Consider the following 18,232-nt stretch of genomic DNA (forward strand, 5'->3'; position numbering starts at 1 on the left):
GGTATGTAGAGGACCCCGCGCATTCTAGGGCTGTGCGCATCCTCACGAAAGACCTGAGAAGGACCCAAGCTTCCACCTGTGGCTGCCCCGCCCCCCCGGCTCTGCGCATGCAGGCAGCACTTACTAGGAACGGCAAAACCTGGGTTTGAAAACGGATTCTCTAATAACCAGTCAGTCAGTCAGTCACCCTACCCTTTCCGAGCCTCTCCGTTTCCTCACGGACTGTATGGACACACGGGAACCCGCAGGAGTGAGCATGAAAGCACGTGTGTTGGCGAGAATATGCATGTGGCTGTTCACTGATGGGACTTTGAATTCTAGATGGCGCAGAAATCGTGTGGAAAATGTTTGCAAGCATAATTGTAGTTTTCCTAAAGGCTCTGTTTTTATCAGATAAAGGGGTCAACTGCCCCAAACCAGTTATGAGTGACCAGACAGGATGAACTCGGAGGCCTTTTGCAGTAGTAAATTCTAAAGGAACAAGATTTAAACCATAACCACAAACACAAACACGTTTGCTTAAGTGAGTAGAGGCTTTTCAATATCGTCTACGTGTGTCTTTTTATTTTATGGAGAGAGGATGGATGAGAGAAGCAAGTATGGTAGCCAGAAAGATAAAAAGCCAAAAATCATACACAAAAATTAGTCACATAATAAGAACTGGCAATATATTCAAATAATTGCAAGCCTATAGGAAATAAAAATTACCTCACGCTGAATTTTTCTGTCTATTGATCTAATATATTGTTTTAACCCCAAATTTTATTTATGAAAAATTAAGACCAACTTTAAGAAGCTTCAATATTCACCTTTATTATTTATAAAAAAAATCAAGGTATCAGAATGCATATGGTATATACTGTGATCTTGGTTTTGCACATGTATTCACGTGTTTACATTATTTCAACTTTAATAAACATACCATATGTGTATCTTTACAATACCTGATAAAGATTTAGCAGTCTGGCACTTATACATGTATTATTAGTTCATTCTGATGCTCTCTGCACGTCAAAAGGATGTTAAAAATGACTGACCCGAAATAACTCCAAGATGAAGACTGATTTAGTGAGAAGCAGTTATGCTCCAGCAATTGCCACACACTCATTTGTGCCGGTTTTTTCCCCCTTAATCAAATGTAAACCTTTACCAAAAGAAAAAAAAAAAAAAAGAAAAAGAAAAAAAAAAAGAAAAAAAATCTGGAAATGAAGTTCTGCTATTTTTTTAGTCCAATAAATAATTTTAGCTACGCTTAATGTAGCTTTTTAAGGCCTTCATACAATTGAAAAAAATTAAAGTTGAGCATGTTAAAACCCTGTTCGTTTATAAAATAAAAAATAGAATTTTACAGGTTTGCAGTTAAAAGTCACTGTTCAAAACCTATCATGCAAGTGATATCTGCAACCCAACCGAAAGTCCTTGGTGCTGGCAGTCAGGGCACAGCCCGGTGCCAGCCATGTGAGGCATTAAAAAAACACCATGATGTCAGAGGTCTAGATTTACATGTATTAAGCCACACGCCAGCAAATTCTCTGATAAATACACATCATTTTAATAATCAGTATTTGATAGCGGATGAAAACATGCATTAGACTAAAAATGCCACAAATTTGTTTTTATATCCATTCACTATAAAACTTTCTTTTTTAAAATTTAAAGTCTTGGTTCCTATTTTAGAATACACAATAATCAGGAGGATACATGATGGGAAGCCAGTTTTCGGTAAAAGATGCACAATGGGTCCATCCAAGTAACTTCATCAGCTAGAACAGAACACAAAAATTTATTATTAAAGAACAGATTTTTCAAGCTCAATATACAGGGTAAATTCTGCATTAACTATTTAATGATAATAAAGTAGCACATAGAACTTTCCTTCCATCCCAACCCAACCACCCACCAGCCTTCCTACCAATTGTTCTTCCTTACCATCAACTAACCTACTCATTTTACTAGCAACCAACTTAAACGGGTGATTATGACCATCCCGCCCAACCTTCCTTCTTTCCTGTCTTTCTACTAGCCTTTCTTTCTTCAATCCTGACATACTTGTTCCCTTCCTTCCTACCAACCTAGCTGCCTTTCATTCTCTGTCTGACTGGAAGTCAAACACTGTTCTAGACCTCGGGAAAACAGCACTGAACAAACTCACTTCTCACTTTCAGGAAAGTTCTGTTCTGTTCAGGAAAACCAAAGAGTGCCAAAGCAAATCCATGAGCAGATGAATAAGCGAGTCCATAATTAAGAGGTACATGTCAGGTATACAATGGTGACATAACAGAGGGGCTGGGAAGTGAGATGGTCACGAGTGGGATCTCCGGGGAGATGACATTTAAGAGGAAACCTGACGAAGAGACCTACTCTGCCAGTCGGGGAAAGAGCGCTCCACACAGCTGGACGAGCTGGGTCCCACGGTGGGAAGGGCCGAGGCTGCTTCGGCCAGGCAGAGGCGGCTCTCGAGATGGGAGCAGAGCCATTCCAGGGAAGTGTGATGAGATGTGGCTGGGGAGGAAGGCAGGAGCCACATCACATGGGCCTTATGGGCCACGGGGAGGAGTCTGGATTTTATCCTACATGCGCCGGGGCTTCACCAGGAGGTGTCAAAAGCCATCTTTCCCAGCAGCAGTGTGGAGGGCGGGCAGTACAGGAACAGAGTGGAGGGGACACAAGTTATGAAACACCCCCTGGTGTCAATGTCTGGGTGAGTCACGGGCTTTACGGATGTGAGAGCTCACAAATTATAGTTGATGTGATAAGAATCACACTACACACCTTATGGTGAGTTGCAGAAAGACTTCTCTTAACCTATTCAAACATCTGAAGAACTGAGTTAAAATGTCTTACAATTTGGACTGGTGAAGGTATGCCAGAAAAAGGTCTAAGAGTAAAGATAACCTATAGTTTCCTCTAATTATAAAAAATTTCCCTAGGAACCTACTGATTAGTTTTACATTCAAAGAATACCTCGGGTACGGAGACCAGAGCCTTGGCCACATTTGCATGACCAAGCTGCCCAACCCCATATATCCTTCAGGAACAAACCAGGCCCAGAGACAGGATGAGGCTACAGTAATTTCTCTGGAATTCAGTAAACTTTATACTTGACAATTAACTTGTACAGAAAGAACAGCATTTCTTACCTCCTGTTTCTAATATCAACCACATAATTTCTCTGCATATAATACAGAATGTGGTAAAATCATAAAATGGCCTATCACTTCAAATGAAGAATATTCAAATATAAACTCTAAAAATTCAACCATTTTAGAACTGAGCCAACATGTATTGAAAAGCAATTCTGTTTGTTTTCTTCATAAAGAAAACTGTCTTCTGACTATACATCTAAAATTCATAATGCACTTTGCCTACGTTGTAAACATCTGAGGCTAAGTACAGCCCTTCTGTCCTTTCTGGACAGGAGTTTTAAAAATTTAATAATAATGGGGCCCCTGGGTGGCTCAGTCAGGTAAGCATTCAACTTCAGCTCAGGTCATGATCTCGAGGTCTGGGAGTTCGAGCCCCCCATCAGGCTCTGTGCTGACAACTCAGAGCCTGGAGCCTGCTTCAGATTCTATGTCTCCCTCTCTCTCTGCCCGTCCCCTGCTCACGTTCTGTCTCTCAAAAATGAATAAACATTTAAAAAAAATTAAAATTTAATAAGAAAAGTTTAAAAAACTTAAATAGCTTATTGGCGGTCTCTCATGCTTTCATTTTATAGTTCGCATTACATTAATTGGACTAGCAATCTGTCATGATAAAGTCAGTATCGCTAAATCACTACCATAAGGCTCTATCTTGTCACTATGCAATATGGAGGGGACACTTAACAGTGACGATTTTATATCACTTACTTGAATACAATTTTTCCAGTTTTCTTTTGTTGGTTTTTCTTCCACAAGTTTAGTTGCAAATTTAAGGCCTCTCCCATACATTTTATTTACTAATGCATGCTTGTATGCAAATGTTAAAACCTATAAGGTAAAACAAGATAAAGCTTATCTATGAAATATTTACACTGTATGGCTTATAGCTTCAATAAGGAAAAGATGAAGGCCTTAACAGAAGTGTAGCTTTTAAAATGAACATTTTCCATCAAGCAAATTTCAAAAATGTTTTGAAAGAATAAAAGTTAAATATGCCACAAAACAGGTAACTTGTGTTGGGGAAAAAAATGAAGCTCTGATGAATCACTAGTTCTTGGCATCCATACCAAAACACCTCTTTATGCAAAGGGGAGCTGACAGCAGTGATCACAAAAACACGAGTAAGGAGGGAAGTACAGAACTATGAAATCTCGTTATAAATTACCAAAACTGCAAAAGGGGATAAAAGTAAAAAAAAAAAAAAAAAGTGTTCTATTATACAAACACATTCTTACGCTGTCAATTCCTTGTGTATACGTTGGTGCCTTTAATTACTGCATCTGTCAAATATACCTGTAACCATTTATTTACGTTTTTGGTGTCAACCTTCAGAATATGGAGAATGACCTCAAAGAAAGCAATCCTATCACATTTATTTGTGTTCTAGAGCCAAGCAAGGTGTTCAACCTTTACAAAGGTGCTAAATGGACAGGTAATACAGTGCTTGGCCCCTGATACAGCAGTACTGCAGCAGATACGGAGATACGAGATTATTCGTAATGGTTTTATTACGAGGCTTGTCAAGTTTTTATCCACCAGGCTCTTATCTTTTTCCAGCAGCAAGCACAGCACTGGGTGGGGAGCAGACGTGCAACAGGTGTGTGTTCGGAATAAGAGCAAGTATCACGGAGGCCCTTCCGTGTACTGAGTACTCATTCAGCAGGTTTCAGAAACTTGCCGAGGGTCACACAGATAAAAATGGAAGAAGTGGGATTTGCACTCCAGGGCCTGATTTCAGATCCAAATTCTCAAGCTCTGCTGTGACACTGGCTCCTGCAGTTTCCTGCCTAGGACTCCGTTTCCGCGGCAGGAGCACGACGGTGCTGTGGTGAAAACTTTTCTCCTATCTCAGAGGTCTGTACTACACATGATCACAGTGCATCTAGAAAACAAGCATCTGTCTAGTAAAACACAAACAAGGGCTTGTGCTGGGTCAGGAGATTTCCACTGATTTCATTTAGTTTATTTTTATCTCCAGAAGAAAGGAAGACTGACAGCAACTTGGGAGTTATATAATCCCTACCGTGAGAACTCTAGTAGAGGGCTAAAAGAGATTTAAAATGTTTTTATAACCCACATCCAAAAAGTTCATCAATGTGACTTTTTCTGAACTGGATTTTAAAGTTGATGAGCTATAAATCCAGGTGATAATTATTTAAAAGTCAAAGAGGTTTTGAGAAAAATGACATGTAAAGTAACCAGCAACCCCCCTCCACCCCCGACAAATCAGCACATAGACAGATGCGGGAAGGCACAAACACGACCTCGAGATGCTCTTAATTCTAGCTTCGTAAGTAACTGCCTCCACCAAAAGGCTGCTATGCGACAGAGAAGAGATTGGTAAAATGGTTTAAAACAGGCAAGACAAATGAGGTCTCACTAAACACAGAGTCTTCTTCAGAGACCAGCTTAGCCACATTCCATGTATTGTCTTCCTCTTCTGGCCAGGCAGCTGGGGAACAGCAAAGAGGAGGCAATGGGGCCCAAGAAAGGTTTGTGAAGCAACCCCCAAGAACTGCGCCCAAACAAGAGGCAGACAGGTTACCTTATTGTCAAAAAGATCAGTCCATTTTGTAGTTTCCCAAAAAGTTTCCGTCAAAGAATCCAGAGTGCTCTCTCCTTCCTCCTCTCTTCCTTCCGTATCACCTGAAACGGCCCCATCTTGATCTTGTGCGTGAAGCAGGTGGTCAGCTAGGGCACATCCTTTTCTACAAAGGGCATCCACGAGGGTAGATTTTTGTTTGTCCATATCACTGTGTTCCAAACCAAAAAATAACTCACAGATCAGTAAATCATTTTTTAAAAGTACAGACTTATCTGAAACTGAATTCATGCGTTCTCTGCCTCAGATTTACAACGCAGAGATATTGTACAGCCGTGTATTTACATCTGCATTATCCATCAAATAAAAGTCCTTATTTCTAACAAACATCAAATGAGCCACTGCATTACACATACAGATTGAGTCACGACAGCTGTATCTGGCTGAAACAGAGGCCATAAACCAACAGAAATGAAGGACAGTTCAGTTCTAAGTTCTGTCAGCTAAGGAACTCTTCTATAGATTTCTTATAAATAGCAATCATTACAGATTTCTGTACAGACACACACAAGTTCTTTCAGAAGTAGACTTTCATTTATAAACAGAGCAAACACTATATGACGCTTACCCTGGACGTGCACTTTTATATACAGAACTCATCTGCAGTCAGAATAATTCTATGAGTAAGATACTAGTTAGTAATCATCCCCATTTTGCCAAGGAGGAAGCTGAGGCACAGAGATCTGTTCAAGGTCCTGCAGTTAGGCAGTAACAGACGCAGAACCTGAAGCTACTTCTGGACAGCCTGCTCTTAGTCGCGATGGTAACGTGGTCCTGCTGCAGGGCGGGAGCCGTGTCCTTCTGATGTATTTCAAGTGCCCAGACAATGCTTGGCAGAGACCAGAAACTCAATAAATCATCGCTGAATGAAATACAGTAACAACCTACACTCCAGGGGACAGTGTGAGTCTTTAGGATACTTGCTGATCTGGGCATTTTGTCCAACTCATGTCCCGCACGTGTGAGGGCAATGAGGATTACAAGCGCTGGGCACGTGTCCCCGAGGCACTCAGACACCGGTGAACAAACTGTGTAAGAGTGAGAATGATTCTGAAGGACCCGGAGTGGAATGTGAAACATAAGAAATCTGCAGGCACTCTAAAATCAACAGGAATTATAGCGTGAAAGACAATTAAGATAAGAAGCCAAAACAACCTGTTAACAACCCAACAAAGTCACCCTCCTTAATACATCTGCAAAGTAGATAAAACTTTGCCAAAAAAGGTGCCTAAGACTTTCAGCCAAGAGTTGCAAAGCTTAAAAGAACCAACTTTCACTCTCTCTGTGGAAACGCGCCTGGGAACTGCTTGGTTACTCCGGACTCAGGAACAAAAAGATCTAGGAGCTGTAGGGCACGGACGCAGCTTCTCCTCTACCGGGTGCCCGGCCAGCCGCCGTCTGAAATGTCTTGCCACCAGCACCGCATTTATGCTTTTACAGCAGCTGAGGAGTGGGACACAATCACCGTCCCCGTCTTGTGCCGGAGAAAGGGGGCCTTGGAACAGAAGTGGATCGGCAAGGCAGGTTTGATCGTTCACGGCAGTCCTGGCTGGACCCAGCTGCCCCGGGAAGGGCTGGAAGGAGGCAGAATTTCAGGGGTGGCACAGGTGTGCTGTACTTGCCAGGCCTGGATTAAGTTACCCACAAGACCCCTATTTCAGTGTTCTCTGATCCAGTAACCTGAATCCCACATATCTAGAATATTCATTCCCCACCCTCATCTAATTTAGAACTGACTACGTACTTTCATCCACGAGGCTTTCTCCACTCAAAAGGAAGTCAGCTCTGCTTCCCATGGGCTTTCACACTTTAAAGTATTCATTGTAACTGTCAATCTTACCCCACCTAGCAACTGCATCTTCTGTATCAGAGCGCACGCTTTCTAAGAGCGTCCTGTTCATTTTTTCACGTTCCTCTCAGTGGTGCTTTACTGCAGTGTCTGCTCCACAAACATCTTTGAATCAAATCTAGTTAGGTACCGATCAAAGTGGCGATAGCCATATTTTAGGAAGAGCTTCAATCAGATACTTTAATGGCCTAAATAAATTAAGTTTAACTGAAACTTGATACCGGATCACCTGCGAAAAGCTCGTATCATTTTTAAGATCACAAAATGGCTATCGCAATTTCTGACACATGAGTGACCACAGTAAAAACAGTTTTGCATGGAAATGAGAAATGAATGCTGGGCTGCTGCTCCTGCTCGCCGGCTGCTGCTACAAGAAATGGAAGAAATGCGGCCCGCTCCTGAGGCCCTCGCCCCAGAACAAGGAGCCCCAGGCCTGGACGAGGCCCTCTGCTCAGCGTGGCGTGTCTGAGCCCATCGTGGTTTGGCCAAAGCAAGGGCCACGGCAAATACCTTAATTATAAGCGTGGACAAACCGATCTAAGGTTGCCAAAGACTAACCAGCTTCTCTTAATTTTCATGTCTGACGCCTCCTTTCTAGTTTTATCTCAGCAGGTATGAAAGTCACTACAGCTACAGTCTTTAAAGCCAGGATCCTATCAGACTGTTACTTTTTGACAGTTACTGGAGTCAGCACCTGAGATAAAAACTGTGAGAAAAAAGGGACTAACAAGATTGAAAACACAACTACTCTGGGTCTTGTGAGCTCACTTTAACCGCGAATTAAGAGCTTCCTCCATGGACAGTAAGATTTAGGAAAGACAAGCCAAAGTATGAGCAGGGATAAATGGACCTTTAATATTTACTGAAATTTCAAAATGAGCCCACGCATGTTATTTCCTACACACACAAATCTGAAGAGATACTATTTTCCCAAACTAAGAAACAACAGATGCTAGGAAGGATGGGGGCAGCTGATAACAGATACCGCAGTGAGGTCAAGGCAGCCTCAAAGGGGCCACTGTCTCTGGCAATGAGCTTCTCACAGGTGATCAAGCCCAGACGACTCCTGAAAGAGGGTTAACATGGAGTGGAATTCAGGTAGTAGGGTGCAGTGTAGACTACTCCAGCGAGAAGCCAGGGGCCCCATGGGGGACAGAAGACATTGGGATATGGCTGTGGGCTGAGATGTGGATGCCTGAGGACCAGGACAAGGGGCTTGTCAGCAGACGGCAGTTATGAAGGAGATGGAGGGGAGGGGTCGGGCCGAGAGACAAAGGTCAGTGGCGTGGGAATCTTCTCACGACGAGTGGGAATGCAAGGGGCTGCTTATCAAGACATGAAGGGGCCCAGGACAGGGCAGAGCAGGTGTGATCGGCTCTCCCACTTCCGGCTCCGGCACCCAAGGCTGGCCACGCATCTGCTCTTCTGCAGATACGGGGTAAAAACACTCCTACTTGGTATGTCTTTTAGAAGATTAAGTTTAAATAAGGTCACGTATTTAACATACCCCAAAGATTTCCCTGTACATACCCGGCACTTCAGAAATGGACAAAACAGCACCCTTTGAGACTGTTCCCTTAGAAGGTGGGAAAGGGTGAGCACAATGCCAACAACCTAACCTGAATAAATCTTATTCTGCTTAAAAACTGTAACATTCGTAAGAGCTACAGCATTAGTACTGCCAACAGTTCTAGCAATTTAGAACGTAGCATAATGCCAAGAGTTCCGGCAGTTCAGAATCAGGAACTTCATGTAGAAAGAAGGATTCTGCCCAGCAGACGGAATCCTGAAGAAGAATCGCAGCACTTCCTGGGCGGACTCAACACTTCTGGTTCATTCGTTACAACAGCTGTAAGAGGAGGTGGTGTTTCTCCCCTTGCAGGTAATGACCCTCGGGTGAACATGAACCAAAGTGACAGAGAGGAAAGTGGTACAAGAGAGTTCAGGGAAGGCAGAGGTGAGGCTGAGGGACCCTCACACAACACATGGGGGCCACATGCTCACCCACCACAGAGCGGTGCCTCGCACTGGGTTTTATTAAAGCTAAACCTCCCTTTCCCTTTACCGCACAGAATACTCTAAAGCCGGTTCCTAACTCAAGTGGCTATGATGGTTTCAATCTAACTTTATTTCTATTTGGGTTACCAGGCATTACATGCTAAACCTGGGCTTTTCACACTATTGGTCAATAAGCAGTTTAGAAACTGATTTTGCAGGGTGTTAGGTGTTTGCCTCTGCACATGTCACATTCACACCGATTCCCAAATGGGAGGACCGCTAGGTCACGGCTACTCAAATCTCTCCAGACCAGCAGCACCTAAAGGTAGAGAAGGCAAAGTCCTTTTCTTTTGCTTAAATCTCCAACAACTGGAAAGAATTCTTACAAACTATCTACGGGTGGATATTCAAATACTGATAATTCTAGGGACACAACAATTCTCAGAAAAGAATATTCTCCATAATTTTAAAAAGTAACTAAGAAATGAGATGCAAGAAAGATTATTTACTGGTTAGGTACTTTTTTATAGTAGCTGCATCGGGCCTGGGGTCAGTCTTCATCGCAATATAAACTGCTAGGGCCGTCTGGTCTATGTGAGAAATGACAGCATTTGCAGCCTCAACAATTTCATTAAGTCTTTTCATTCGTTCCTAGGGAGGAAGAAAAAGAAGAAATCAGAAAAGAAATGGTGTCAGTGAGTCCATCCAAGTCCCTTCACTTCCGTCTCAAATGCAAGGGTGGCGGCTCCAGAGTCAGGGGCCGAGCCCTCTGCTGGCAGCAGGGGGTGTGTGCTGCCTCATAGTGTGGGGGCTGCAGTGTCAGTATCTCTAGAAAAGACCTCATTCACATTCCTCACTGATGTTAAATGGTGCAAATAAGGGAGGTAAAAGGTGGTCATAGAAATGTAAACAGCTTTCTACCCAGGCAACTACTTTTCTGGGCCTCTTAGAAACATGACCTGCTATGTTACTCTAGCCGCACACCACAGGGAAAGAGAAGTAAAACAAAACAAAACAAAACAAACCCAAAAAGACCCCCCAAAAAACAAACGGGCTGATGTACAAATTCTTCCTAACTTATTACTAAAACCATGAAGGTGAGAATAAACGAGAATGTACCCAACAGTCTAACTATACGGTCGCCAAGGTGCTCCAGGTGCTCTCAGCGGTCTTCTCTTTTGCTAGTCTCAGAGGTCTCCCTTCAACACCTTCAAGTTCACTCTGCACCCTTGACAATTTCTGATTGGCCACGAGCACCTTCCTACCGGCCATCATTACCAGCGAGAGCTGGTCCGTGTTAAGATAGCTTGGAACTATGGCCAATTTTAAAAATGAGCAAAGTTCATGAAAAGCAGGAATTCTTTTGCTGACAGTGTTTAGATCTGCAGCAGGCCAGGACCACTGCTCCTGAGGTGAATGTCAGAAAAGTGATCCTTAGGATATCTTTATCTATTCCTCCTCCCGCTGATGAAAACTGTGAGCGGGAGTCTTAGGCTGACCTCACAGGAATGAGTACGTTCTGTAACTACCTTCAAGAAAATAGTCAATACAACATTCAATTTGAGGAAACATGTTTTCATTTGGCAGAAGCACAAAACAAATAGAAAACTGCATTTTCACTAAACATACAAACTGTATCTCATGTTACAAATAAAATAAAATACTCCTATTAAGATTGAACATGTCCAACCTTTTCAGCATCCAACTGATGAAGTCTTGCAACGTACAGAGGAAGATAATTAGGATATGTTTCTTTCAATTCATTATAAATGTCACTAGAATCCAGCCTATGTATATAAGAGAGAGAGAAACATTTCTTTTAAAAAGAAAACAATTTGTCTTCTCTATTATTTAACATTATTTTGAAGTCCCAATCCATAACATAAGGAAGGCATCAATCTGAAATGTAATCACTGACAAGGATTATCATTATTTGCCGGGAGTATAAATAAAAAACAAAAATAAATAAAAAACAAATATAAAAAACCCCAGAGAAGCAAATCAATTTGAAAATTATTTCAATTAAGAGTTCAATAAGAGGGGCGCCTGGGTGGCTCAGTTAATTAAGCGTCCAATTCTTGATTCTGGCTCAGGTCATGAGTTAGAGCTCCACATCACAATTGCGCTGACAGAGGAGACACTTTGGGGAATATGGCTCTGCACCTATGACCTATGACCTTTAAGAATGATCCAGGGTCACCTGGGTGGCTCAGTGGGTTAAGCGTCTGACTCTTGATTTCGGGGAAGGGCAGAGAGGGAGAGAGAGACGGTGAGAGAGTAATCCTAAGCAGGCTCCATGCTGTCAGCGCATAGCCCAACCTGGGGCTCAATCCCATGAACTATGAGATCATGACCTGAGCTGAAGTTGGACGCTTAACTGACTGAGACACCCAGATGCTCTTAATGGATTATTTTAAAACACTGTATGTATAAAAATGTCCGGCACAGCATTATGAAGAAAAACTATAAATGTATATGCCAAAGTATATGCCAAATAGAGTACTTAAGTAGGTTACATTTCATCAACAGGACCACCTCCTACGTGGTCATCAAAAATGGTATTTTAAAGGACTATCAAATGACCCAAGAAATGCTCATCATCAAACAGTCACTGGAAAACTAGGACACAACATCATTCATACTGCTACATGTGTAAATACAGAGAAAATAATGATAGGACAACCACCACCCCTGGAGAGTAGGCAAAAAAGTGATTTTTATTTTCTTCACACATCCTAATAAAATTCTCTTCTGAGAGCAAATCAAAATTAAGTGATTAAAATAAAAGCACGTCTAACCCTTCCACCCACTGTTAACATTCCTGAATATGGCCTATGAACCTGTACGTGACACTGTCGTAACCGGAAAAATAAGTAAACAGAGGATCAAAATCCATTAAAAACTTACTTTGTCATCCACTGAATTTTAAGATCTCGTAATGCTTCAGTAAACTCTTCTTTCAAGTCTTTCTCTTTTTCTGACTCTTTTTCTTTATCTTTGCCGCCATTCTTAGTCTTTGTTGGTGGAGATATTAGGTAGTAATGAACAGGGATCACATCCTATGAATGTGGAAAGAGTCTCAGATTAACATGCTTCATTTTACATAATTACAATCATCTTCAGTACCTGAATATCACATAACACAGGCTGCACTGAGTTGTACTACATTATATTCCAGATCCTAAGGGCCACAATACATAAACATTTCCAATCTGTGGGGCTCCTGGGTGGCTCAGTTGGTTAAGCATCATGACTCTTGGTTTCGGCTTAGGTCATGATCTCACGGTTCGTGGGACTGCACCCCACGTTGGGCTCTGTGCTCAGTGTGGAGCCTGCTTGGGATTCTCTCCCCCACCCCCCGCCCTTTCCCCACTTGCTCTCTCTCCCTCCCTCAAAAAAACTCAAAAACAAAATCCAATCTGTGACCAAAGGAATTTTCTCTCAAACTTTAAAGTACTGTTGCTTCTAAATCTCCTCTAAAATAAAGGAGGTAAAGGACACTTGGCTGGTTCAGTCTGTGGAGCATGCAACTCTTGATCTTGGGGTTGTGAGTTCGAGTCCCATGCTGGGTGCATAGATTACTTAAAAATCTTTAAGAAAATAAAGGAGGTAAGAACAAACTTTCCTCCATTTGAGTGTTTTTGTATTCTTAGTTTTACCTAACAGACTAATTACAAAAAGTACTAATTATGAAAGTCTACTGACCTTTCACATCTTATACCTGAGAAGGGAAGGAAATAACTTAGAATTTTAAAAAAGACCCTCTTTTCTAAGAAAATTTAAAGAAAAATTTTCTTTTTTCATTCAATCGACAGGACTTATTGAGGCCCTGTGAGGCTCTACAAGGTGAAGAACAAAGCAGACAAGGCCCTTCCTTGCCCTTGGGGAACACATCCCAGTGGGGCAAGACAGACAACATAAAGTAATGAAGAGTTTCGGCTAATCCCACATGATAGGAAGAAAATGGAACAGAATGCAGGGACAGAGAGCAGCTGCTCAGTACCGTGGGGGAACAGCACAGACACAGTGGTGCTGGAACAGGGACTACCCCGTCTAAGTCAACCCACATGACCTAAATGGAAGAGCCTCAATGAACCTAACCGACCCAAACGAGGAGAGGGAGAAGAATCTGAAGACAGAAGAGGAGGACGTATAAAAACCCGAGCTTGTGGACACAGCAAGAGCAAATGGGCAGCAACCATAGTAAGTGGGGCTGATGGAATATGGCACAAAAATACAGATTTTATTCTAAATGCAAGAGGAAGCCTACAGGACAGCTGTAGGCAAGGCAGTGGCATGATTAAAGACTTCTTTCTGCTCTTTGTTTAATGACTTTGGATCCGACACAGATGAAAAATGTTGGTTTGTTTTTAATAGCTCTTCATACTATTTGGAGAATGGATGATAGATGGCCGAAGTCAAGAAGGAGGGAGACAAGTTAGGGAGCAAAGCTAGAATTCCCAGCACTGCCCTGATGTGAAGAAGAGGCTGTAGAAGAGGAAGAAGCGGATGGATTAGAAATCCATGATGCAGAATTGACAGTGGTGTTAATGGGGTTGCAAGTTGGGGACAAATAAGACTGAGCAGGGCTGAGGGAGGGGAAGAGGAAGCCTAGGCCTTGATCCAAAGCATTCTACGGTTTCAAAGATGCTTGGGAGTGAGGGAGACGGGCCCCAGAGGGGCTGTGAGGACAAGCGGGCAGAGAGGAGTGGTCAACCAGGGCCTGTAGCTGGGGCGGGGCCTGCCACAGAACCCCAAAGCACCAAACGGCAGCAGTGGCTGCTACCACGGCAAGAGATGACAAGAGAGTAGATGTTTCCATGGACAGCGGGGGATAAGGGCTGCCTGGGAGAGATGCAGACAGAGTGGGAAGTAAACAGGCACAGACGGTTCGAGAAGCTTCGCTTGGAAGAGAGCAATGTAATTCTAATTACATCTATTTCCCTCTATTCTATGAAAGCACAGAAGTCTTTACTGATGGAAACTAATGCATTATCTGGGAAATCAAACCCCATATTACACCGGCTAATCTGTTTCTGGCACAATAACCAGGTGCCCTTAATTAAGTCATTATTTATTAGGTCAACTTCTCCAACTCTATCTTCAGGTTTATATTAAAAACGCTGCTAAATTCAAACCTTTTATTTGTTTTAATTAACAAAGTTTCTAAAACTGAAAAAATTATGTTATCAAGAAGACTTTTACTCCCCTAATCACAGTAATCTCAGAAAAAAACTTTACACGGGTTAAGTCAAAGAAAATAGTATTGCAAGCCCCCACGTTCCCCCAAATAGGATTTTCAGGTGTAAATACAACACGGATATCCCCCCGTTAGCAATTCTCACAATTAAATTTTATAAGCAACTACTGCTGCAGTTCTGACAGCATTCCGACGTCAAATGGGAGCCACGCTTCGACAGGACCTGTCTGAAGCCCGCTAGGACCACTGGGAGGACGGAACCACACACATCCACCTGCAGCCATCTCAGGGCCCCGCTCGGAGGCCGGGAGCGAACACTGGCGAGCCAAGGTCGCGTGTGCAGAGTGGGATGGGGGAAAAGAAGCAGGGGTTCTGCTTGGGCCAGCTCCTCAGGACCCTGCTACCCATCCTTCCCCCCTCCTCCTGAGGTCGCCTTCCTAAGTGGGCACTGCCCGGGCAAAGCCGAGTTCAAGCATCTGCAAAATCTGAGTTGCTAATTAACCATCAGGTTCTTCTGGGAAAGGATCACTCACTCAGTGTCATCTGTGCAGCAGAGACAATCCACTGAAGAGTTAAGGGGCAGAGACAGCCTCAAACGCTGACCCTCTGACTACAGTCCTATCCACTTTGGAACCCACTGCACTAGAATGTGGACACTTGCCTGCAGGAGGCAACCTTGTTGGCCATGTTGACTCTACTCTAATGTGAGCCTCCCTTAGATCCCCTCCTCCTTGCCTGATTAGGGACAGGGGCAACTGTCAGGATGGAAAGGAGTCTCTGCTGTGAGGCAATTCCTCCTCTGAAGCTCAAAGGTAAGGCATTTGCTATTACATTTTAGTACAGAAGAGAGAAACAGAATTGAATTTAAAATGAGCAACCCATTAACTTAATGTACAATTAACAACAAACTCCAACAAAGATCTATAAATAGGAAGAAATGGGGTACCAAGGCAACCATAAACTATCAGTAAAAGCACGAGACGGAGAATTTATGATGAATGACCTTGAAGTGGGGGGAAATCAAGCTTTTGTGATCAGCATTTTAATTATTAAATATTAAATATGTCAAATTAGATATTTTAAGTGTTAATAAAATCCTATAAAATATTTTGGGGCAGTAATTTTTTATTACTAAAAATTATGAACATGGCAGTTTTAATTCCTAATCAACAGAAAAATTGAGTTATTTTTTGTTTTATCATGTTCACTTGTTCTTTTTGTCAATATTTTTTTAACTCACTTCTCAAGGACTTAGTACAGGGTCAGTTTAATAGAAATCATTTTGTGCCATTAAATCTTGAGAAATCTTGATTATGATTTAAAAAGGTAGGCAAGATGAATCTTCAGAGCAGAAATGCTGAAGTTCTCTATAGTTGATACTTAACAATTTTTTTTAAAAAAAACATCCATTTCAGCTATTCACCAAGTACTCTGACAGTGTCTGAAATGAACCATTTCCTTTAGAAAGTCCAATCGACCTGCAAAACCGATAATTATTCTTTGGGCAACATAACTGCCATTTAAATTTTGGTTCAAAAATTGTAATTTTCTTCTTAGATTATTAATGGCTAAACTCAAAACTTTAATGCCTTCACACAAACCAGCTATTTTAAAATTAGTATCATATTTGAATGCTATTTATCATCTGTTGAAAGTAACCATATTCTTTCATACGACAATGAACTTAAAAAAGGTAACCTAGATTTTCAAATCAAAAGTCACTGAAATACAGAGGAACTATACACTGAGGGCTATGCATCAAAAGCTAGCTGGTATTTTGTTCAGGCAATAAATTAACATATACATCTTTTTGGTAATGGGACTATAAAACTATAATAATGATTATTTTTAAAATAAGAGCTTCACACGTATTTGCCCTGAAGACAGGGAGAAATGGGAAGAGGCAACTCTAGCTGCCACATCCTTTATATAAAGCTTTCCTAACCAAGTAATAATAACCTTCTTACTCATTTAATGGTTTCCTTACACAACCGAATCCAAACAAAATCCACCAAAACTCCCAGAAGAGCAACCAAAATATACAATAGAAAAAAATCCCAGCTATGCCTCTGTGATAAGCACCTTCTATTTTTAATGGGCTTCTAGGAGACCTTTTTCTCATTTTTTGAAGTAGTGGCTCTCAAGCCATTTTCAGGACGACCCAAAGATAAACAATCTATAGATAAAAAGAAACTCATTTTAGGAGTCTGATGAACGGCACTTACTTTATTCTGTTTTCATTTTGAAGCTGGCTACGTCATTAAATGAATGTACATGGCCCACAGATGGGTCAAGATCTCAGCTAGAAATACTGGTCTACAGTGAAGTAGACAGTCCTCTATCCGGAAAGATGATTCCCAGTGGGGCGTTTTGTTTGGACAAAGTGTTTACCATTGCATAATAACATATACATTTCATAAGTCTTTTTAAATGAAAGAATTGTACCTGTTCTAAAATGGTGATTCCGTTTCACATCACCATGAATTAAGAAACAGTGTTATCTTTTGTTTATATGTTAAAATACAAATTCTCCGTGCAATGCTTCCTGCCTGAACATGAGAAATCATGAAAATGCTGACTGAGGCCAGTAGGTCTTCATCAGAGAGCTCACTGAATACCTACATCCCTTTCTCTAAGTACACCCCAAGTTGAATTCTGCCTTTTTTGAGTTCAATTTGGCTCCAGCAGTCAATCAGACATTGTCTAATAAGTTGCAGGGAAGTCGATCAGTCACACACGAGTTATGGTCTTAAACCTGCTCGTGTTCTTAGCGTAAGTTTTAATTTTGGGTTGATGGTCCGTATTTCCATTCCTCCTGCCCACTGCTCTGTGTCTGTTCTTCCAGAACTAAGACGACACCAGAGCAGGGAATACACTTTTTTTTTTTCAAATACCTTAATATTTGAATGATCAAATCTAATTTAAGAATGTTTTTAGACTTTAAAAATAATTGTTTTGGCTTATATAACTACAAAAAACAATTACATTCATTTCTCTGTAGGATTTTAGATATGCAAATTTCAAATATGACCATTTGGTATCATATCTGTAGTTAAGAAATGAATAGCACTAATTTTTTTTCTACACACATATAAAACAGGGGTCTTCCAGCAACTGATGGCAGGAAAGAAAACGTCAGGAAAGTAGTATGTCAACACTGATAAGCTAAAAACACTACGCCGCAGAACTTAAAGAAAGGAAACTAAGGGACAGATTTTTTTTAAAAAAGATTACAGTAGTGACAGAAAAAAAGTTTAATTAATACGCAAATAAGGCTTTAAGACATCTTTTTTAAGAACTGACAATCAGTACCTTTTTAAATTTTCCTTGTCGTTTTGCTGCAGACTGCCCCTGGGAGTTAGAACGACATTCTGTAAGAAAACATGCACAGTCTACACAGGATGGAGACACCACCTCGGTCTAATTGTCTTCCGGTTTAC

At 41.6% G+C, this 18,232-nt stretch overlaps 1 protein-coding gene across 8 annotated transcripts in view; it reads right to left on the reverse strand.

Annotated features, from left to right (window-relative positions):
• Window positions 1-787: 787 nt before the first annotated feature.
• Window positions 788-18,232, reverse strand: part of TPP2 (tripeptidyl peptidase 2) — a 67,607-nt gene continuing 50,162 nt past the window's right edge. For 2 of the 8 annotated variants that reach the window (XM_086708491.1, XM_086708503.1), the window contains 8 exons: window positions 18,105-18,143; window positions 12,500-12,651; window positions 11,283-11,379; window positions 10,113-10,243; window positions 5,689-5,896; window positions 5,524-5,595; window positions 3,852-3,971; window positions 788-1,763 (listed from right to left, as the gene is read on the reverse strand). In XM_086708491.1, coding sequence (XP_086564617.1) covers window positions 1,674-1,763; window positions 3,852-3,971; window positions 5,524-5,595; window positions 5,689-5,896; window positions 10,113-10,243; window positions 11,283-11,379; window positions 12,500-12,651; window positions 18,105-18,143 — 909 coding nt within the window. In that variant the 3' untranslated portion in view covers window positions 788-1,673. Of the gene's footprint in view, window positions 1,764-3,851; window positions 3,972-5,523; window positions 5,596-5,688; window positions 5,897-10,101; window positions 10,244-11,282; window positions 11,380-12,499; window positions 12,652-18,104; window positions 18,144-18,232 lie in introns of those variants that run through there. The other 6 variants (XM_086708497.1, XM_086708493.1, XM_025923730.2 and 3 more) reach the window with 6 other exon arrangements.

The sequence above is a fragment of the Puma concolor genome, chromosome A1 (genome assembly GCF_028749965.1).
Source record: "Puma concolor isolate L17-30 chromosome A1, mPumCon1.1.hap2, whole genome shotgun sequence".
Classification (NCBI taxonomy): Eukaryota; Metazoa; Chordata; class Mammalia; order Carnivora; family Felidae; genus Puma; species Puma concolor.